The following is a 23,736-nucleotide window of genomic DNA, read 5'->3' as shown; positions in this document are numbered from 1 at the left end:
TGATTTTATTTCTTAGCAGTTAAGTAGACAATAATGCAACCCCAAAGCATCAGGTAAACCTGTTCGTCTTTCAAACAGACAATCCCTCATTGTGTTTCTGCATTGCAGAGTGGTTTGAGTGCATATTCAGCCACAAGCTGAGTGCCACATTCAAAAACTGTTTTTTGAAAAGAGACAGAAAAATATAGGGAACTAGTAAATGGGTAGGCAAAAGTGATACAGTCCACATTTCTGGTCAGCTCCAATGTTTGACTAGGAAGAAGGTAGTTGGTGTATCAGAAGAGGGACATGAAGAATTCTTTTGCAGAAACATTGAATGCCTCCATCAAAACCAAAATGCTTTCATCTTACCACAGTTTCAACAGAATTCATAGAGTCACATATGCCCATGAACTCAAACTAGTTTTCCTATCTTTTGTCCTGTCATGAATGTAACCAGCCTCATATTTTTCTTGTGGTGTCTTCTATATTCACAGCTTCAGAATATTTTGAATCGTATCTACCTCCAGTACCACTTAGAGTTCATCCTAGTGACAAGAAAATAAACAAGTTATTCTGCAAGTACAAATAAAAATCAACACTATTTGGGTTTTCTTCCCCTGTAATTTTAAGTTTCTCTTTCTCTGTGGTACTAATTTTTCAACAAGGACAAATGTTTCTTAAATAAAATTCAGGGTACTTCTTAACAGCTGTGTATTAATATCTTCTGAGTTAGTGTTAATCCCAAACTTGCAGTAATCAGCCTCTCTAATGTGGTGCTTGCTTGCTAAATCTAGTCTAAGGATTACACCTAAAGATACAGTTTATCTCAGCCATCTATCTTTAAATGCAGCTGTCCCATGGATATCTATAAATTCTAAGTCTTGCCATAACTGATGTGGCAACTGCAGTATGCAGCATTCTCTACTACATCCGTGGACATAGGAGAACTGAGTTTGAATAAATAATAACCACCACCACAAGACTGGAAGTAAAATGTAACTGGTACTATTTGAAGATATTACAGGCTGTATCTCATGGACAAAGAGCTGGTTTAAAGGGCTATTCTTTACAATAATAAAAGTCTTTTGCAAAAGGCCCCACAATAAGTATTCTTACCTTATTTCTAGATTTTTTTCTTTTTCCTTTATTTTGAATGGCTTCTAATTTTTCATTCAAAAGGTCAGCAATACCTTTTGCATCTCTGCTGTCTATATATTCGCCAAGAACATTTTTCTTAAAGAAAAAAAAGAATTGTGTAACATGTTACCCATGCTCCACACTGAACAGAAAATCTTGGAGGAAGACAAGGACTCTGGTATATTGATTTACATGGATATGTTTTTGTCTCTGCTTAAACCATGTTAATTGTCTTTATAGCAAGAACCAACCTTAGCTGCTAGTTTTCAAATCCACGCAAATTTTGTCATGATCCCTAAAAAAATCTGAAATAGGTATAATTTTCTCACAGTTATTCATCAAAATATTTAATGTAGATAGCCATTACAAAGTCTGCCACTTTGTAATCTATGGTCATGAAATCTGTCAGTGTGGATCGCTGCTTTTGAGACCTGAAAAGTTTACTCTTTACCACAGAAAAATCTTACTGAATTTAGGATTCTCTGAAGGAAGGATTTCTAGAACTTCCCATAAGAGATTCCGTTAAAAAAGGAAAAGGAAAGTGTAATTAAAAGAATTGCCTTAACTATCAGAATGTATTGAATACTTTATCTTCAGCATTAATACATTTAAAAAGATGACTATAATATTCTTGAAATGTAATAGTTTTACATGAATAAAGGCAATTTCCTAGAACTATCTGGATACTTTTTCAGTTTACTTTATTACTACTAATCTGTTAGTAGGAAATGCTGAGAGTCACACTGATAATTGAAATGGTTTGATAAGGTTTGTTTTTGAGACAAAACTAAATATTTTTAATCAAATTTCTGTCTTAAAAATACTTTAAGTCAAAATTGTAACGGAATGCTATGATTACAGTGAAAGAATATTTCTTTTTAGCCAAAATTAAGTTGTCCACATTTCATTTAGAGGGAGACTTTTCCTACTTTTGGTAGCTGGTGGTGGAATTGGTAAAGGTTGAAAAACATTTTGTCACATGAGATCCCTGCAAAATTAAACCTTGGTTCTGCTTAAGCCCACGTTTTAGTTACTGTTCTATTAAATTAAAGTTTATTATTTTTCAATAACGCCTTATTACTGTATCATTGTCTTCCTATTTTAAATATTAGTGAAATAAATTATTATTGTATCTCCCAACTATCTAAATAATGCACTTTAATATGTTACAGAAATAGTCTCTTAAGTCTTAATGTGAAATAAAATGCATCTACTAACAGTACCTGCTCACCAGCGTACACAAAGATGACACTTTACCTGTGTTCCTTGGTAGGGGTAAAACTTAACAGTAGGGTAGGCTCTGATATCAGCAGTTTGACAGGTCTGAGCGTAAGTCTGACAGTCTACTTTTCCAGCTTTTACTTTTCCTTTAACAGTCTAAAAAGAAAGGTTTATTAGAAACCACCTTCAAGTTTCCATGGGTGACTGTAAGCAAGTAACTTGAACAAGCCAGCAGTGCAGCTAAAAGTAAATGAAAGACATTGCTCAAATCTTAAATATTTCAGAGTAGTTGCTTGTTTGCTTCGCAGACTGTTAACCTTGTATCAGAAGCCGCTACATGTTCAGCGGAGCACTTGAATTCAGGACAAAGCACATCACAGTTCCAAAGGTCACCCCATCATAAGCTGAAATCTGTCTCAAAAGAGGGTCTGTGTGTGTCTGTGCAAGAGATAATACCCACTGGCAAGTGAGACTGAAGAGGGTCCTCCTAAGGAGGATCACTGGGGCTATGTGGTTTTTGGATGACTGCTAAAAACTAAAGTGCTGATGAATTCCAATAACCATTACAAGTATAACAATCTGTCAATACAGTTAAAAACCTACCCTTGCAAGGATCTCAAATTCAGGAGCAAAATTTTGGCAAGGTCCACACCAAGGAGCATAAAAATCAATGACCCAGTGATCTTTTCCATTCAGAACTTTCTCTGTGAAACTCTGAGGAGTCAGGTCTACAGACACTTGTGGCAAGTATCTGTGGAGAGGAAGAATAACAGTCATAATCCATTCAAAGTTTTAAATGTATCCAAATTCCATTTAAACACAAGAAAAATTTCTGAACTTAAGAATATTAGTAGCCTGGAAATCACTACATTACGCTTCGTACCTATAAGAGAATCACTTTTTTAAAGTGGTAGACAAAATAATAATATTTATTATTCAGGTCTTCAGAAAACAGGTGGACAGTAAGGAGTATGCTATTTCTCCACATTTGAAAAGCTTGAGTTAAGAGATGTGGAAACTTTAACATCTTAAATTAAGCAATATATATACTTGTTTCTAATTCTTGATTTACATAGCATTTAAATATTAATTTCTCCTTGCAAGCAAACTATCTAAGCGGCTTGTGAACAAAGTTTAATGCACTGACTTACCCCAATGCCCAGCCTCTCAGTGAATATGAATCTCTGTGCCATCCATTGTAGCTACTATAAAAAGATTAAAAAGAAAACAAAAATTCAGTTGCTCAGTAGTTTGAATTATGTTTGGAAAAAAACAACACTCTGTAGAGTGGAAATGATGAAATAATGAATTTAAATGTATGTTTTAGGATGTTTTTTTACCTTGCTCTCAAATCTGAGTAAATAAAGTCTCATTAATACAATTAAAAGATACAGAACTAAGGACTACAACATGAATAGAAGAAAATTCTATGTCAAGAGAGTAAGAAAGTTGGTTTGGAGTACATAAGCTTTGATAGCTAGAACTATTTTGAATGAAGGATCTTTGGTAATAACTCCAGGTAAAATGCAGGCTCAAAGAAGCGTGAGAATTAAACTGAAACATCTTAATATATTTTCTAATTGATGTTCATTCATTACAATGAAACAATTATTAATTATATACATTTCCCTCAATTTGACAGTAGAAAGTCCAGGCAAACTGGTTACTTGGACAAGGATTTATTATTTGGACTTCCAGGGCATTTTGAGATTCCAGTGACAGGTTAGAAAAAAGATTAATTTAGAATTCATATCCACTAATTTACAACTTTATAACAAAGTATTTTACAACAGACTTACCTTGTCAAAATCTGACTTGATAATTGCTTTTGGTAATCTTTATTTCAAGAGACAAACTTCCATATTTTTTCACAAAAGAGCTGACTCATAACTAGAAATTTGGCACTTAGTCATATTCACTAACTTAGTTATTTTCAACAGGAAAAAAAATTCTGCTTTTAAGTAAAACTTCATCTAGAAGACCTGAATAAAAGCAAGCAGTCCAATGCTGAAAGCTACTGAAGTCTATGACGCACTACGATGAAGAGGCATTACAGTTTGTGATCTGACAGCATTTTAATTTTGTAAAATAATGAAGGAAGACATCTGCTATTTCAGATGGTTATCTATCTTTAAATATGCATGTGCTTCCTAAAATCTCTGGATCTTCAAACAGTACTGTGAAATGGAGGGGACAGGCTCTTTGCTTTTGGCTGGATTTCATTTCCCATAGAATTTTTTTTGTTTTGTTAATGATTAATGTTTCCACACTAATGATGCAACACATGGGATGACTAGATTTTTTTTTTGCAGTGGTGCTAACAGCCTGTTGGCAGGGAGGATGATCAGATGGCTACATCGCTCTGTTCTCTGAAGATAAAGCTACAATCAATTAGGCCTAGTAGTATTTTTATATTATACGGTTTAAATAATCTACTTTTACAGGCAATTAAAGTTAGAAAACTGGCAATTGATAAAGAACAAGAAATAAAAATTAAGATTCCTGAGGCAGTCTCAGTACAAATCACTGAAATGAAATGGCAAAATAAAATGGCACTAGTTTGAAGTAACGAAGTCAGTAACATCTGGGACAGTAATATCGTAACAGCCTATTTTAATAGCTGTGATGAACCACGTGTACACAACAGAAGATGTATATTCATCTTGTTCCACATCATCTAACATCTCCTAAACTAAACTAGACTACTTACTAATATTGATGAGCTGTGTTTGATTTTTGAGGAAAGAGTCTTATTTCAGGATATCCCCGAACATTTTCTTGGTGACAGAAAGAATAATATTTTTGACAATCCACACTGCCTACACTGATTAATCCATTTAACATCTGAAAAAAGAAGAAAAGCTACAATCAGATATGCTAACCAATAAAACTACAGTTTCAGTAATACCAGAATTTAAGTCTTAATCACTTAGTTGGGAAAAAACCCCAAAACAAACCAAGATTATCACAAGGCTTGCTTCCTTCCTGTAAATGGGTCACTGGTATCTAATGGGAGCCAGCTACCCAGGTACATTCCCATCATGCACGTACATTTCAGTATAAGCTGCATGCCCGTGGCTCATGAGGCACCTACCTTGCCTCAGAGGTACGTATGAGTGTGGTTATTTAGTATAAGGACTACCATATTACCATGTTCCGTATCATCGGCTCTGTAATTATGGCGGATCCCGGTACAGTGCAGATGTGCTATCAGCACACAGCTGGCCTGTGTCTTGAACACACTGTATTTGCTGCAAAGGCCCAAACCACCTGGCATAGGCAGGGAAGCTGATGATTACCGAACATGTACTATAGAGCTAGTAATACTTCACAGACATTTGACTAGAATATAGAATCCTGGCTAGAACTCCTAGTTTGGCAAGTTCTAAATATCTGAAAGTCATGTACTTGTTTCCAAAGCCCTATTTTTTTTGCCCAAAGTTTGTAGTTCAAATTCCTAGAAACATGTCCAGGAAAACCCAGATGGTTGTCAGTAAAGTAATATGGCCTTTGCAAATGAGAGAACACAGTAATGACCTTGCAAAACAAAAACACCCTCCCCAATCCCAACAATTCCACACTGAACTATGTGTAATTCAGCTAACTGACAACCCGCTTTGAAGTGCATGTTATTTAACACTTACTTATTTTCAGGGAAAAAAACAAAATCGTAGGAAAAAAAAAATCTTTCTAATATAGGAAATAATTAAAATGGATAAGATGAATTTAAGATTAAACGAGTTCAAAGTCAGAGGTTTCACCAAGGTCTAAGTGCTATCTTAAAGATGACTAATGATCATAAACACTACTGAGAATAAAGTGGCAAATTATTTCAACCATTTCTTACGGGTAAATCCTTTTTTCATATTTTGTTTTAAACAAACGCAGAGCTGTTGTCGAGACAAAGCACTAAGCATCAAGGAAAGTTAGTTACTCTAAAGTTTCTTAGATCTTTGAAAATAGGAAAAAGTCAATTACAGTATAAATGTACCAAACCTTTAAAAAAAAAAAAAAAAAAAGAAAAGCTTTGTATTTGAAGCAATATAAATCTGTCAGGTAAGAATCCCCTGTTTTGCCTGCAATATTAATCACTAGACTTTCTCAGTTGGCAAGTCTCTATGACAGTAGTTGTACCATCTCAATAATTCCACGGAACAGGACACAAAAGCAGAAAAAAAAATGTTTGAATGTCATTTACCCTGGCCATTTTCTTCCATTCTGGCATTAAAGCCTGACAAGGTCCACACCACGGAGCGTAGAAGTCAACCATCCAGATTTCCTCTCGTTTTCTTCTCTGAACTAATTCAACAAATGTCTCTGGTGTTAGGGAGACCACTGATGGATTTCTAAGATCCTAAAGTAAGGACAGTTAATAGACATATTTCACAACAATAAGTTATCCTGTATCGAGCGCTATCACATACAAACAGACTGTACCAAATTCTGAGATTGTCCCTGTTGTCCCTCTTTTAGTGACATTTGCTTCCTGCTCTGATAGGGAAGACCCCACACCACCAAAAGGCATGGAAGCATCAAAAGTCATCCTTTCAACCTGACAACTATATGCCTGATTTGCTGAGAAGAGCTATCAAAAAAATACAGCCAGGCTGCAAAAGAGGGGCAAAAGGCAAGAAACTCAGCTTACCTGGCAAGAACAGGCATTATGAGACTCAGCCATGCTGTTCAGGCTGGGATGCAGAAGAACACATATGGTGCACTAGGGGCCTCTGACTATCAACTGAAAAAGACTGCTCTCCACCTGTTCCTGCATGTGTGCTCTGAAACCTGCTTTCTCTGGGCTGCCTGGAGAGAATGAACAGTCTTTTCAAAGAGTGGAAAATAATCTGCGGACCTAGCAGTGAGAGAACCTGAATGCTGGCGCCAAAACTCTGGCAGCAACAGCAATGACTACCAACTATTTGTAGTTCTGTGAGTTAAAAAAGTTCAAGAAACCGCTGAGAAGCATGGAGAGCAGCAAGCTAACTGACAAAAATGTGAACTTCCTCCTATGTCAAGGTGTGTATGTGAAGCATTTTCACCTTAACATTACAGCACTTCATACTTTTAATTCCTTTATCCTCTCTCTGAGACAGAAGTCTTTGCAGATTGGAAGGGCTCTTAAGTTATTTGCTAATGATCTCAAAGCAATTACTTGACAGAGTAGAGAAATTAATCCATTAGGTGTCAAGCCCCTGACAGCTGCTAGATCACTTTTCTTGCCCAAGGTTTTTTCCACTCTTTATCTTACTAGTCTAATAAGAGTAACAATAAAAAAATAGTCTCAGAATTTTTGAACTAGAGAACACGTTTGTGGATGAGCTGCATACAGAGCATGACTGCAACAAGGGTTGTAATTTACGTACCTCTATAAACTCCAAGATCTGCTCAGCAGAGTGATGTCCTTCATATTCATGAACATCAGATTGATTGAACACAACCGTTGTTGGATAAGCTCGAATGTTATGCTAACAAAACAGACAGTAAGAAACGGCGCAGCATTGTTAGGTTTCTTGTACTTTCCTCTAACTGCCATCGGTATTGCTAGCTCACAGCAGCTAACCTGTTCCGTTTGCACATTACAACTGCTCACACTTACATGCAGATGGGAGTCTGAAGCCATTACAAATCAGGACCAAAAAGATGCCAATTGTATTCAGAGATGGCATAGTTAGCTTTGAAGTTAAAAACCAGCCAGTAGTTATTTTGCCATGCTCCACAAATACAGGAATTAATCCACAGGCCTCCTAAGCCTTAACTTTAAAGCTATTCCTGGTCTTCAGGGGAAAATGCTTGTACTGTATGTTTTGTTTACTACTGTATTGTTTACTATTGAACACAGATGCTTCCATGACTTGAATTCTTCAGTATGTAAACACATCTCAATAAAACTTTAAAAAGCTTGTTCTTTTTTGCTCATTTTTCATGTGTTTTAAGACATCCACATTTTAAAGATAAATACATTCTAGCGTAAAAAGCTTTTGTGAACCACAAAATAGGCAGTTTTTTTAAAATTTAATTCCATTACTATCTGTTTAAATAAGCATAACCCGGTAAGTAATAAACTTTGTTTTGCTTTAAAATTAATCCTGCACTCCTTAAGCACTACAAAACAAAAATCAAAGTCAGTTAGGGTGAACCGAATTAGAAGTAGTTTTGCAGACATCTTCAAAAAGTGTTATACCAATATAAAACTTGTATTTTTTAATGTTTTACTATTTTTTGTCCTCCTATGTGAAGAACAAAAAGAATGCATGTAGATATTTATATACACACTAGAAAAAAAAATTCTGTCTGCTTTAATTCTAGTTTGCTCTTTAAAAAAATAGGGATTAGTAAATTCTGACACTTCCAGAGTCTTCCAATAACACTATGAAATCAGAGCAAAAATGTGACCTGTATTTTGCATCAATATATTATCTGTAGTGGTTACATAGTTTGCTCCTTTGAAAAAAATTATGATACAAGTGTCCTGTTTGGTTAAAGATCATGCATTGTCTGCCCCCATCTCCCTACTCCCAACTAGAAGAAAATAATTTTCTTTGGAAGGATTTTTTTTGTTTTCCCCCCAGTTCCTGCAGCTTACCATGTTGCAAAGCCCTTCATGGACAGTACAGTCTAGTGTTCCAAATTTAAGCTGACCATAAAGATGTTTTGATGCTTTTCTCAGCTCCGGCAACAAAGCTCGACAAGGAGGACACCACTAGAAAACAAAATGCAAGTTACCGCAATTGCTTTCCCCGCAGCTGGCTCTCAGGAGAACGTAAGCTGTTTGAGATTAATAATATGCTGCTTTGACAGCAGACTCCACTAGATACAAAACCCACACAGGTTTCTAGGAACTAATGCTGCCAAGGAATGAGAAATTACAATACCATCTCATGAATGCTGAAGGGCACTTTCAAGATACTGCTAGTATTTTGTTACATAACATTTTAGAAGAAGGGAAATACAGATATTAAATATTTACCGGTGCAAAGAAATCCACAAGCCATGGTTCCTTTTCTTTGTCAGGAAAATTCTGAGGTCCCAATGTGATAACATGAGAGTTGACACTTTCTTTGGCAAATGCAACAATGTCATATAAGATCTTCTTTCCTTCAAAGTACAACGCAGAAAGGAAACTTTATTTTTCCCTGTGAGAGGTCTCATTAAAAAAACCTCAGAGAGAGCAACAGGAATCCTTCAGTTCCCTTGACTGATCTTTAAACATGGCCTGCTTAAACAAACTGAACAGCTACTGGCTTGCTTTTGCTCAGGAAGACAACGTTAAACTGTCCAAACCTACATAGGTAAGACCTACTTTAGGCGATAGTTGATATTTGGTTAAATACTAAACTGGATATTTAACCAGTATCAGCCAAATAAATGTTTTATTCAAGACAAAACTTTGTTTGTCAAACAAAATGAATGTTTTTTTGTGTCTGGACTGCTGGCTGTTTTACCATCTTACTAGTGTTTGTTGAAATTAAAAAGTTACTATTCTAGATACACTTGCACAATAAAGTCTTAAAGCAAAATATATTGATAAATCACAGCTTTTTAGGTGTAACTGAAGTTTCTGCTGACACAGATCTAGTGGGCAAAGATGAAGGCTCTTCATACCCTTCAGGTGCATATTTGTCAGCAGAAATCAGAGTTTGTGTCTTGAAATGAACCGAGAATAAGAACTTCAGGTAATTAAATCTGAAGTCATGGCACAAAGACTTATTACTGTTTGTAGATTTTAAACTGCTGAAGCCCTTGAACATAGCATATAAAAGCACCTGATTCTTTCAAGTATTGCATTGTTATAAATACTGGAGTGACAGGACTATTGGCAAACATTCTAGATGCCATCTATTTTGTAAATAGTGCACCAAACATTCAGAAAAGAATCTGTGTACTGTAGTCCAATGTATTTCTCTTACACTATTTGTAATCTTGCCATTATAAGATCTTAAAATGCTGTATGTATATGACCCTTTCTTGGCTTCTCTGCAGGAGTGGAAATTTCAGAGTATATAAGGCTTTTCCTGGCAGCAATTGTGAGATGTACAGGATCATCTTTCCCCCTTAGATACAACTAATCTTTTCTAAGTGGTCAAAATCTTTTGTCCTTTCTTCTTTATCACAGTACTGAGGCTCTCACCTAATTCTAGCAAGCTGTTTCTAATACCTCAGCAGCTAGAAAATTAGAACGTTATCTTGCATAATTGTCTTGTGCCGCATTCTGGATGAAGCTACACCCATTGCTGCAAATTACAGTTTTGCTTCAGGTTCCATTCCCCTTCAGCCAGCATTTTTGAATCCTTTCAGTGGTACACAGTAACATAGTTCCAACCTTTCCTGGAAGGAAACTGCTACTTTGGAAATGAAAGTCAGTGGTAAAAGTCTCAATATAGATTTTCTTGGATGGAAGTCAGCAAAACATGGAATTAGTTTTAGTGCAGTGACACATGAAATCAAATCCAAGTTTGTTAAGTTGGCAGCACTGTACAACTAGCATGTTAATCCTCTGTGACGGGTTTGCCTTACAGCATTCTTTGGTTATCCTACCCAAAGCAGAAGCTCTCCTGGTCAGCTTCAGAGATTTCAGTTGTATGCAATTATGTAAATGACACTGAAATAGGCAGAATAGTAACGACAAAATACATCTCTTGGCATCTAATGACTGCTTACCCAGGGAAAAAAACCCAACCAAACAAAAAACTAAAGGAAATAATAAGTTTGTGCAAGGCTACAGTAAGGTCAGAGGAAAAATAGCAAATATTAAAACTACAAAACTTCTTTCGGAAAACAAATGCAGTTTGCCAAGGATAGTGTCACTGCAAAGTGATTATGTAATGATTTAAACTTGCCAAAGTTTCCCATACCGTGATGAATTTCATAATCTCCAGTTCCTTTTCCTTTGAAGACTGCTAAACAAGGCTGATAGACATACAGTTTGTTGCAGATAGTTGGTGAGGAAAGACAGTCAAACTTGCCAACCTATTGAACAGACAGTGCCATTTTAATTAATGCATCCTGATTTATACAGATTAACATATTTTGAAAAGCAGTAAGAGTTAGGATAGATTCATTAAAAAAGGTAAAAAATATGGAAAAGTAGTAGCCTTTTTATAAACAGCAGATGTCTTAAGACAATCTTGTAACCATGATGTTCGGGGAAGCTAGTAGCACAGCTATATTAGGTTGTTTGCTAATTTTTTAATTTAAAGGCCAAAACAGCGAATAAAACCTTAAAGAATCCTCTCCCCCCCGCCAACCAAAATAGTAAGGAAGGAAAAAAGACACCTAAAATAAATGTGACATTAAAATTCTTCTAGTCAATGCAACAATTTTTTAAAAATACATACCTTATAGAATAACACAATCCATATGTCTTTAGTACAGTTTGAATTTGTACATTTTTCTTTTTATTAAGAAAAAATTCAAGATAATTACAGAGTTTTCTGAGTAATTAAAATACAGTTTCACATACATTAATTTGAAGTTTTAACTTTTGTTAACTCAATGGGATCTGCAGCAACATTCCCATAAGAGAGCAGATTTAAAAGATAATCCCTCCTAACTACTTTTAAATTATTCAAACCATATGGCAAACTTCATTGCTCGCTTTAAATTAAAAGCTTACTACAGATTTACCACGTGATAATGTACCTCGTTCAGTACCAGTGGTGGCAGGTGGTAGTAGCAGCTAATAATAATGAAAAACATATTGACTTTTTCTCTGAATGTAAATGGTATTTAACACTAGGTAAGTGAGCAGTCTTACCTGAATATGTTCATCTTTAAGTAAAAATTTAAGTTTCTTAAATTCCTGTACGTTTGGTTTATCACTCTCGCCAAACTGGAAGAAAAGCAGCCATCGGTGATGAGCCAGACGGTCCTTTAAATGAAGGGGAAGGAGAAAACCCAAACAAACAAAAAATGAAACAAAACAAAAATTATTCCCAGCTCATACCAACTTGTAAATTCCTTTGATGTTTTATAACAGCAAATGCCCAATTTTTCATCTGAGTAACCTCCTCCACGCAACAAATTCTTTCATGCAGTCCTTCCACTAAACTTCATTTTACTGCACCATAAATGGAAAAGAGGAAGAAATCTGAAAACAAGCTGGCTACGTGCTACCCTCTATACTTTTTGTTTCCATATGTGTCTCCTATTGTAGATCAAGCTGCTAAGTGCCCCTACAAGTGTGAAAAGAGGTTTCCTCTTTTTTCCCTCCAAGACAGGAGTAACTTTATGACTTCTAATTTCAGTTCAAACAGAACTTATCATGGATGAACAAGTATTTTTTCTTTCTTACATTGCTAATAAAATACATTTTAAAAAAATTCTCTACAATGTAGTTTATTTAAAAAAATAACTAGAAAGTTACAGTTGTTACAGTTGCAGTGTGTTGAAATGGCAATTTCCTTGGTTTTCTATTTTACTATTAAATATGTGCCCTTCTCCCTCTTACTTTTGTTGTTTTACTAAGCAACAAAAGTAAAATGTAGACAAACAATGTTAAATAATTTTGGTTACAGAGGAGAAAAAAATATAGTAATTTTCAGTTAAGTAAATGTTAAATGTTATGTCAACAGGATTTGAAAAATGTAAAAAAAGTAACAATAAAAATGTAAAAATACATTATTTAAAGAAATCTTAGCATATTTTTAAAAATTCACCTCTAATGATGCTGCAGAGATAATTTCAAAGTCTGGCAGATGCTGCATTACTTCCTGATATATTTCTCTGGCATCCAAGGAGTTAAGAAACTAGGAAGGAAAGTTAACGGTGTTCTTTATATGGAATTACAAACACCAACCTGATTGTTGCTGATTAGTACTCAGTGTCAGGGAAATTATTCTGATTTGTTCCTTCCCATCAAGTGAAGAGTACAGTTAATAATATGTTGTTTGATCAACTTCTTTTCATATATATAGTTTCACAAACGTCACCCTCAGAATACTGCGTTTTAGCTTTTTTCCCCCAATATTAAACTCAAGATTCCATATTGTGCCAAAGAGGGTGCTACGTCTCAAATTCAAATCGCAAACCAAATTTGCCAATCAAGTTTACAAGATTTCCAATCTAGTTTTACAGCCTTCCTTAACTGCACTGTACGGACATTTAAGTTTCAGTAATTTTTTAAATTTAGGAAGTAATATGAATCAGTAACTCAGAGTTGGTAAGTTACAAGGTTGAAAGTAGGCAGGTTACAAATTTAATTTTCTCCTTTTAAAGACACAGATAACAGTAGTGACAATAAGGGAGCAAGCCACGCTTCAAACTGAGAAATGTCTCCCATCAGTTAAGGAAGTTAGAACTACCACACAAACGTAGGAGGAGGTTGCAATATTAGAATAGAGCCAAAATGCATAATCTGTACCAATGGACAACACGGGAATGCTTTTATCACACATGTCAGTACTCCGTTCAGAGTAACATTTCTCAAACTTGTGATACCTGAGGCACATTCCTTCTGGAATAAAAATTGGGGGCACATGGCAAATCTCCCAAGCTTGCCCAAGATAGCTGGGTAGCAGCTTCAGAACTAGCTCTTGGGCCTGTCACAGAGCACATCCCACCCCCGGATTCCCCCAGCTGCGCGGGGGACTCCTGAGGAGGTGGCTAGGCAGAGCTACGGGCTGCTGCTACTGCAGCGTGCTCCTGTTCACTCTCCCTGCAGAGCTGCCAACTGGGGACCACCTCCAGGGATCACTGCCTTAGAAGCCAGGAGGGATATAAACTCATACCAGAGCATACAAGCTTAGAAGAAAAAGAAAAAAGCGTCTTTACAGTTATATATAATCAATTTGGAAATTATTTATACATCCCTTTGTCATTGTCATCACCTTATTTTAGCTAAATACAGAACGGCTATGAAACAACTCGTACCAAAACACCTCCTTTCTCTTTGTTATTTATGGTGGCTCCAGGTGGAAAGTATGCTGTAGTACTAGATGAGATATCTAAATTATCACAAAGCTCACCCTGGGTGCCACAGTCCATCCAGCCTACATTAACAAGACCTTCCTGTAATTAAAAAAACAAACAAACAAACAAGGAACAAACCACAAACCAACAAAAAACAAACACATAAAGTATTTTTTAATTTCAGGTTCAGAAATGCTTTTGAAAATCCCAACACAAGCAATTATATACAACATTTTGAAAATTGCAGGAGACCACATTGCAATTAATTTGTTGATATTCATTCATATTTTATAAAATTCTTTAAAAATTTTATGTTATTCCAATAGCTACTATGTCAAAATACTTCACTCTTCTGAAAGTTAATGGGTGAAATCTTGGTTCCACTAAACTCAGTGAGAGTTTTGGCTACAACTTTATGCTTTCACTTCTGTTGTTTTGTTTTAACGGTAACAGGTAATGCTTTCAAAGTGAAACACCGCTTACCAACATGCCAGCTAGCTTAAGGCGTGTTTGGTAACTCAAGCAATCTGCAAAATAAAAATTAGTTATTTACAAACATAAAACTTCAAAAGGTGACCATTTCAAAAAGCATGCTTCCTGGCTATTTGTCTGGTATTTTGTGACTTCAAGGTGTAACATCTAGCAATCAGCACTTGATGGTTGTCTACTCTAAGTTAAAAATAACATGAATAACATTCTGTTGCTTCATCAACACAGAATTCTAATTTTATTAAATTAATTAAAAAAATGTTAATATTTTATTTGGTATACAAAGACTGACGTTTAAAATTTCTTCTTAACCAATGTTTAAAAAAAAAAACAAACCAAGAGGTATATCTACATGCTGTCTTGGAATGAGATTTCAAAGGAAATATCAATTTTCTGTCATTCAAATAACAACTTACTATTATAAATACATCATATGCTGTAATTACCCATCCAGACTTTGAATAGTTGCCTTCTGATGCAGATTTTTTTTCTGAAATAAGAAGATGCATCAACCTCGCTTTACTTGGACCAAAGTCGAAAACTTAGTAACAAAAGGACTGCAATTTGAAATCAAGCTATTACAAATGTAAATCCAAGACTGCAGCTCTGGTTATTCAGTTCACAGAGCAAAGGTCTCTTCGTAAGATGGAGAAGTCTTTGTTTGTCAAAGGTGTAGTGCATTTACTTAGCTCTATCAGCTAACTAAGGCAACTTTCTCATATACCATATCCGGTACTGATCTCAAAAAAGTCAGTGACAAACAGCTACAAAAAAATAGTGCAACTCTAAACTCAGACATGACATCAATGCTGTGTCCACACCTAAGTTCTGAGAAAATATGCAGCTAATTTTTGAGTATTGGTGGTTTAATGGGGAGATACATCCTTCCTTCTCCTCAGCTATCATTGACAAGCTGGCACGCACCTATGCATATCTGTCATTTGAGCTTGAGCTGCAAACTGCAGTCAGAGGCCTTTTCTGCCAGTTCCCTTCCTGAGGGGTTACACTTGAGTGCTGCTGTAGTGACTCACATGACAATACGAACGTACAATAGCATAATCTTTCTACTAATGTCCCTTTTGTCAAACCACCTCTAAAATTGTGCTTAAATGACCCATAGTCCAGATACTGTGATCATCTAAAGATGTTTTACAATTTTTTATTAGAAAGAGATTATGCCACTATCAGCAAAAGTACTTTTTTTTTCCTGTTTGCTTTATTTGAAAAGTATTTAATATACCTACCCCCACGTTCAGCACAGAAGGTGATCAGCCAACCAACGCCAGAAGCAAATGAAGTTTCAATGGCATTAACAAAGTTTCCTGAGAGTGAAACAATTTGCATCAGTTTGTGACTTAACAAGAGTACAAAACAAGAAGGTTTTACCTTTATATTAGCAAGTTACAGTAAGATATTTTTAATCTCAAAAATAACACTTAGTAACACAGTTGACAGATGCGGTTGTATACATAATTTCTGCCATATGTTTTATTGTAAAAGCAATTTCAAGAACAACACCCCCAGAAAAATAGGTGAACATTACCTGCCCATAACTCAGTGACCGTGCTTGTAACATACTGCATGGCAAAGTTCTTTAAGCTCTCTTTTGACCTGTCTCCATAATATTTCACTGGTTGCTATAGAAAACAAAGAATAACGTTTATAAAAAGTTAAAAAAACCCCAAAACCCAAAAATAAACCATCCCAAAACCTACTTTTTTTTCCTCTATAACAGTACTTATGCAACTGTGGGACCCTGCCACCCTTCCACCCCCCAACCCTTAGCGCTAATTGTTCTCTCCTTCCCATATTGGAATGTGTGGCCTTCAACTTTCATTTAAATTTTGTAATGTGTTTTCTTTCCAAATCCAGCAACACAAGGATAATTTAGCCTTAGAAACACCAACTCCCAGTGATTATACTTCTATTTAAATAAAAATTTCTTGCATCAGTCCATTTGTGTATACACAATCTCTGCATTCAACCTCTCAAATCCTATCATGGTCAAAATGTAACGGAATGCAATTTGTACTCCGCCCCTGGCACCGCTACTTAAGAAGCAGCTATAATGTGTGACGTACATAATGCAGCTAGCATGCAGGAAAGCTTGTGGAAGGAATTTCCAAGTTTCTTTAGGCACATGATCATATTCTTTAGACTCAAAACCACAGACTATTCTCTGTATTTGAAAGTCCTTTACAATACTCTAAGAGAAACTGTCCAAGTAGATTTATTGCTTTGCTATAGCACCACTGCCACCCGTATCTTCCCAAATTAGAAGTGGTATGTTGCACAGTGAAATGATTCAAAAAAAGCACTGTATAAACCAGGTATCTATTTCTGAAGTTAAGTTTCTGAATTACTTTAAGGTGAAAGAAGAGAAAAAGCAATTTATTAAAAGGAAGTAATATGTTAAAAGGAAGATCTTTCTATAAAGATCTATGATTGAACAAGTATTAAAAGAAATACTCTTCCAGATTTCAGTCTTTCTCTAAACCCTTAAAATTTTATCACTCACCATTCCAGTTTTGAAAACATACAGACTGGGATAACTGTTAATCCCTTTAATTCGACAAAGCATCCTATTATCTCCACAGTTGACAGCTCCAATGCGTATTACTCCATCCATCTCCTTAGCAAACTCCCTCCACTAGAAAAAAAGGGGGGGGGAAAAAGGATATTTTCCTATAAAGATATAATGAAAAATCAGGATGTTTTAGTCCTAGCATCTTGAATTGTTGGTTTTGGTTTCAGCTTCAGTGTAAAAATCCACTTCATTAGGTTTTATGCTGTTAAAACCAGTTCATTTTCAGAGTTAATTTGCTTGTTATACATACCGTAGGTGCTAACTCATGGCAGTGGGAGCATCGAGGAGAATAAAAATTCACAAACCACAGTTCTCCTGAGTTAACAGCAGCATCTGGATGGAGAGAAGAAAATTTTACATAATACTCATCTACAACGTAGTTATATCGAGAATGCACATTTTTACCAGATTGTTTTTCCCCCAAGAGCTGAATTCAGTATTTATGTCAGACACAGCAGCAGTAACGCAGATGGGATAAAGATTGCACCTCATTTGCACATATGATTTTTGTGCACTTCCCTACCACAGTGACTATTTCAGAGAATATCAGCAACCTGACTTTCAACATCTGTTCTATTAATTAAGAATAAATTTACTCTCTACAGATTAACCTAGCTGAAATGTGTAATAGTGTAAGTCTGGTTACCTTAAAGACAAAGTAAGAGTTCTAAAAGATTTTTACCCTCTAGAACTTTCCATTTCCTTATAACACTTCATGTATTTTCTGGGTTCCACCAGGCAATCTTTTTATGTAGAATCCCTGTCTAACAGGTGAAAATGCAATTTAAAAATCCAAGTTCATATGATTACTAGAAAAGTCAAGGGAAACATAATTAAATGCTCTTGCTTATAAAAGAAAGCAACAGCAACAAAATATACACACACAGATGTTATCAGCTTGAATTACATGGCTTTCAGTTTCTCCATTTTTGGACATAATTTTTATAGTGAATTTTCTAAGTTATATTTGCCTATATTAAAATGTCCTCACAAACAAGCCAACTAAGGAATGTGTAGATTCTGCAAATCAATTAACCAAAACAAGACCAGGTTCTCATGGAAAGCATCATGACACTCTGCTATTAGAACAGTTTACAAAACTGGTTCAGCATGTAGATCCAGTCCGTATAAAGGAAACTGTACTCAAAATGCAGATGAAAAAAACCCACACAAAATCCAGTATTTTTTCTCTTTTAGTTATAAACTGCTATAATTAAAAAAAAAAAAAAAAAAAAAGGATGATGTCCTCACTGAAAGCATTATCTTTCCAGACCTTGTTTTACTTAGCTGTGTTTTTATTATCTGGTATCACCTTCTGGATTTGAACCTCTTGTGCAAGGCACAATTGACTGGATTTCACAGAAAAAAAAATAGTAGAAATATAATAGAAAAGTTCTATCAAGTGCATTTTTAGACAAGAGACCAAAAAAATAGTAAGTTAGGAGAAACAAAATCTTAATTCCTTAATTTCCTCCTACAGATCTCAGAAAATATCTTTCAAACTTAATCTAAACTGTTTATTGATATTGATGCTAACTAGCATTACATTACTGAACACAGGAAGGGTTTGGTTTTGGGTTTTTTTTTCTTATCTGAAGATGATTTTCTGACAGTTTTTTTGTATAGATATGTAAATAGAAGTCTATAGATGTATCACTCAATGTAGAAATTGCTACTTTGGGTTGCCATATTGTCTAACAGGTAGCTATTTATTTAAAACTTACCAAATTCTCCTCTATCCAATGTTATAATTTCAGGATCATCATCATAAATACCTATTGAAAAAACAACAATTGCTTTCCATTTTTGCCATCTTTAAAATGAAGAAACAGACTATCATCTTATTCACAAGACAGAAAACAGAAGACAGTACACTTAAATTGAAATATTAAACTGGCAATGAGAGTTTTTACAACAAAGCTATGTTTGCTTAGTAATATGTAACCTTAGTTTAATCTCTTGTGAACTCCTGTGCCCCCGTGCTACAAAAGCCACCATCAATTCTTTTGGTGTTTAGCAGAGCAGCCAGCGAGTGAGTGGAGGACACGGCAAGAGTGTTAGAAATAACATCAACCAGTTGTCAGATTAAAATTCAAGAAGCTTCAGCTCTCACTGAGCGCGCTATATGTGATGTCTGGAAACCTTCACTTCTCTCAGCCTCTGGTTTTCTGAACTATTTAGATCACAAAGGCGTTTCAGCCACAATGTTTTCCACTAACAGAATGTGTGAACGCAGTGGAATAAACTGGACAGAATAAAGGAAGGAAGACAGCTTTTCTAAAATGCTAACCAGTCCTATCTAGAACATCACTACAAAACAGTCTACTACTTCAAGTACGCGAGAAAGGCAGTGCAGAGATACCAAAAATACTATTAGACAGCATTATATTACACTACTATGGCTACAGATCTTTTACAGTACCTAACATGGTGAGATGCCATTTCACCTGAGGTATACAAGGATTAAATACAAATAAATAATGAGAGAAATTAATTTCAACAGGTGACAAGGTACTTTTTATACCACCATCCATTTATATATCATGTAATGCAATACATACACTCACCCATACATATATAAAAATATGTATGTATATTCTAATATACATACATATAAAAGAAAAAAGTATCTATAGATACTCTTGAAACGACTGGTAAATAGACAGTCAAGGATATCGTTTCTCAATCAAGCAGTGCAACTTCAGACAGATAAAATTTCTTAAATCTGTTCATCTGAAGAAGTTTTAGGGTAATTTCCATATTTTCCTGTGATAGGAACCTCTGGTTTAGTCAATTTCAATTTGCAGAGACATTAATTTTTTAGAGATTGGGACATACTAAATCAAACACCACCAGAAAAACATTTTGCCAAGGTGGAGGCTCATTTCAGCTTTTTTTTTTTTCATATCAATCAAACCATATTCCTCAGTCCCCTATTTTAACTACCTAAAATTTGTTAAGACAAATATTAAATAACTTGTCTCAATATCATTTTGTGGATGATAGTTATTGTTTTTTCATTTTCTACTACCTCTTTACTGATCTCTAATTGTATAACTGCATATAAAATAGGCTTAACAGTACAAAAATCTCCTCTCAAAATCCACTGGAGAATACTTTTTCTAAACAAAAAAGATCCTTCTGCATTAAAGAGTTAAAAAGAATGCTGATGAAACCGTAACACTGGAATTTAAGTTAAAAAAAAAAAAAAAGCAGCTTCGCACTTTAAAAAAATACACAAGAAGTTAGATGACCAATAAAAAGGTAAGCAGCAGGAACAGCAGGAACAAAAGACTGGGTAAATAGATTATTACATTTTTGGTATTTTTGGGTAGCCATTAGCAGCATAAATGAAAGACTGGGTCAGCAGAGAGAAAATGACAGGTACAGAACAAGAGAGCAGGCAGAAATCTGGAGAGGATACATCAGAAATGTGTAAAAAGATCTGATATAGATCTGAATATTGCATTTACTTGTGACTGTTTTAAGCAAGTCACAAACATACATCATAACTTACCAAAATCATAGCGATAAAAGTGCCAGCTTTCATAACGACCTCCTTGCTGCTGATCTTCAAGACCTTTCTCTCCATATTTATCATACTTCTTCCGTAGATCTTCATCTTTAAGTACTTCATAGGCTCTATTTATTTTCAAAAAGTTTTCATGTGCATTTGGATCATTCTATTTAAGGAAAACTATAATTAGTAAGTAATTAATAAACCACATTGTACAGATAATGGTGAGAAAATAATCTTTGGAAATATTTTTATATCCCTACTAAAGATGTCATTTGTGATGGAAGCAGACATTACACAGTGATCTTCAAAGAAACTACAGTAAAGTTTTGCTTTCCTGAAGCCAGATGCACCTTCTGCTCATTTCTTCATCCTCACTAAAGTACCAACAGAAATACAAAGCGAACTGGTAGGAGGCTGTAACATTCTCCAGTGACCCCTCTTCTTTCAACTCTCTTTCTCCAATGGGGAAGAAAAAAAAAAGAAAAAAAAAGTACTCAATAATGAAGACTTACCATTTCATCTATAATCTTTTCTACTCCCCTAGAACACCACTAGTCCAGTTTGAATATCTTTGCTATAAAGACAGATTCATCCCTTCTGATCTTACAGTGTAAGCAGAGGCCCCCTTTTTTATTTAAAAAGCATTCTGGTTCTAGGTAGCTTCAGAATTAGAATAGTGAAAAATCTGCAGACATATTTTGAACCCCAGTTTGAGTTCTGAGCTGGTGCAGTGGAACAGTGGTGAGCGAAATCTGCAGCACTCTCATAACCTTTTAACTTGTGCTTACACAGTTCATGCAAAAGACACTTTTTCTTAAAAATGCTTGACTTATTTACCAAAATATACATGAAATGCTTTACCATTATAGAATTTGTGTAAGGGCTTCATCTTCTATATACCATCTTTAATGTTGAACATAACCTGTTGAAAAATCTTTAGTAGTATTTTAGTAGTGTTTGCATACTTGGAAACTACAGAACCTGACCCAAAATGTTATTATTTTGAAAGGTATCAACACAGGGAAATAGCAGTTAATAGCTACAAGTTGTCATTTCTAACTTTGTTGAGATTTGGCTTTCTCTTAGAGCTTCGCCATGTTCAAATCCATTGTAAAACATGAGAGCCTCAGAGGCTTCAACGTACTCTGTGCAGGCAGGCCCTGAGCTCATATGGAACATCACTGTTTTCTGGGGCTCTGTGCAGCTGCAGTTGCACATATAAAGATCTAAACCCTTGTATTTCATGAGAGTTTCTGATTACTTCAGTAAATCTTGACGAAAAACTGATGATATTTACATTTAAAAATTATTTCTTTGTACTTCAGAAAACATGGTAGCACAGACTGAGCTGTTCTCAGTCTTCTCTCTAGTTAGTCTAGAGCTCCTTATTACCCTCCCTCGTTATGCCTTGGCAGTCCCAGAATTCCTTCTTTGTGCTGTTTGATACTTGGAGACTGATGTCTCCATACAGGCTGGTGGTGTTTGCTGTTTAGATGATACTTCATGTTAGGGAAGCAGTAAGTTCCGCTAAGTTAAACAAAAAGAGACAAACTCACCAGTTTACCAAGGTAATATAGTAGACATAAGTTTTCCTCTATTTACAAAAATACAATTAAGAATTAAATGATCTTGCCTCTTTCTTTTTTTTTTAGTACAGCAGTTTAATATGTCCGAAATTAAACACAACCATAGATGACCAGTCTATCCCTTTTAGTAAATTTTCTCTACAGAAAATCTGAGCTGAACCATCAGGTGGTTACATTACTTCACAAGAACAGAGAAACATTTTAGATAAATGAAAACCACTTTTTGTTTAAACATTAAGATCCATTAACTCAACAACTTTGACCTGTTAAAGATGTAACTTACCTGATTTTTATCAGGGTGCAACTTTAATGCCAGTTTTTTGAACGCTTGTCGTATTTCTCTACTACTTGCTTCTTTGGATACTCCAAGTAAACTATAGTAGTCCTGATCAGTGCACACAAGAACTATTACATATACTAAAACTAGCAATAAAGATCTTTTCAAATATCTAATATAATCTCCTTTGGATACTAAGAACTGCATTATGAAGCTTTTGGAAAGTTTACAGGTTTTGATTCGAGCAGGCTTTGGGAAGAGTCTCCAGTAAATCCACCAACATTCAGAGATGCAGCCGTATTTATGACGGAGCTCTTCAAAACGCTGATTGTCCTACTTCATGTCACAAGTCTTGCAAAAGTTACAACCTGTAAGAAAAGGGAAGAAAGAGCAATTAAGTACCTGTTACTACTTATTCAATAGTATACGTTAGTAAAGAACCTCATTGCCAGCTTGATCAGACTGCACATGAACTTTAAGTTTCTTGATGGCGAACTACTTTCTTTCTGAAGACCACACAAGTGACAGACCACCTGTGGATTACGTACATTGTGAGGTAATCACGCAAAGCTGCACTCAACGACACCAAATACCAGCCCCTTACATCACGTTAAAAAAAGCGGTTGTAGTACGGCTCGCTTTTCCCTCAAAACTTACTTTTAGCACCGCAGGGGGACATTCCTTCCGAAAGAGCCGGTGGCTGTGAGCCAGCCGCCGCCGCGGGGCGGAGGACTGCTCGTCGAGGAGGCGGCGGGCGCCCCTCGCAGATAAAGCCGGGCAGAGGCCGGCGGCCGCTCGCGCTCAGCGCCCAGGCCCGCGGTTGGACCCGCCGCGGTGAGGCCGGCCGGCGGGACGCGGAGGGGCGCCGCCGGGTGCCGCCTGCCGCGGCGAGGGCGGAGGTAACAGCCCCGCGAGGCCGGGAGGCGGCCGGGCTGCGGCGGGAGACGGGTGTCCGGCGAGCGGCCGCCACCGAGGCGGGGTTGCCGCGCGGTCCGCTTCGCTCCCCTCCCCGCTGGCGCGGCCTCGGTGC

The 23,736-nt window shown here is 36.0% G+C and overlaps 1 protein-coding gene across 2 annotated transcripts; it reads right to left on the bottom strand.

Moving 5' to 3' along the window:
• Window positions 1–457: 457 nt before the first annotated feature.
• On the bottom strand, window positions 458–22,913 carry DNAJC10 (DnaJ heat shock protein family (Hsp40) member C10; the record flags this gene model as incomplete). Of its 2 annotated transcripts, XM_082001869.1 has the most annotated exons (22): window positions 458–527; window positions 1,099–1,215; window positions 2,377–2,496; window positions 2,944–3,091; window positions 3,492–3,545; window positions 5,051–5,184; window positions 6,539–6,694; window positions 7,704–7,805; window positions 8,924–9,040; window positions 9,308–9,435; window positions 11,193–11,307; window positions 12,095–12,208; window positions 12,996–13,085; window positions 14,209–14,346; window positions 14,731–14,774; window positions 15,981–16,058; window positions 16,280–16,373; window positions 17,255–17,386; window positions 17,574–17,656; window positions 19,048–19,098; window positions 20,841–21,006; window positions 22,713–22,913. In XM_082001869.1, 22 exons carry the CDS (start codon window positions 22,911–22,913, stop codon window positions 516–518), a joined length of 2,394 nt encoding a protein of 797 aa, XP_081857995.1. In that variant the 3' UTR covers window positions 458–515. The 2 variants fall into 2 exon arrangements, with proteins under 2 accessions (XP_081857995.1, XP_081857994.1); XM_082001868.1 differs by lacking the exon at window positions 458–527 and having other exon boundaries at window positions 999–1,215.
• Between the last annotated feature and the right edge of the window lie 823 nt (window positions 22,914–23,736).

Source organism: Phaethon aethereus (genome assembly GCF_964289735.1).
Source record: "Phaethon aethereus genome assembly, chromosome: 6".
Classification (NCBI taxonomy): Eukaryota; Metazoa; Chordata; class Aves; order Phaethontiformes; family Phaethontidae; genus Phaethon; species Phaethon aethereus.
The sequence above is the reverse complement of the archived record's forward strand: the minus strand, read 5'-3'. Positions and strand labels throughout refer to the sequence as shown.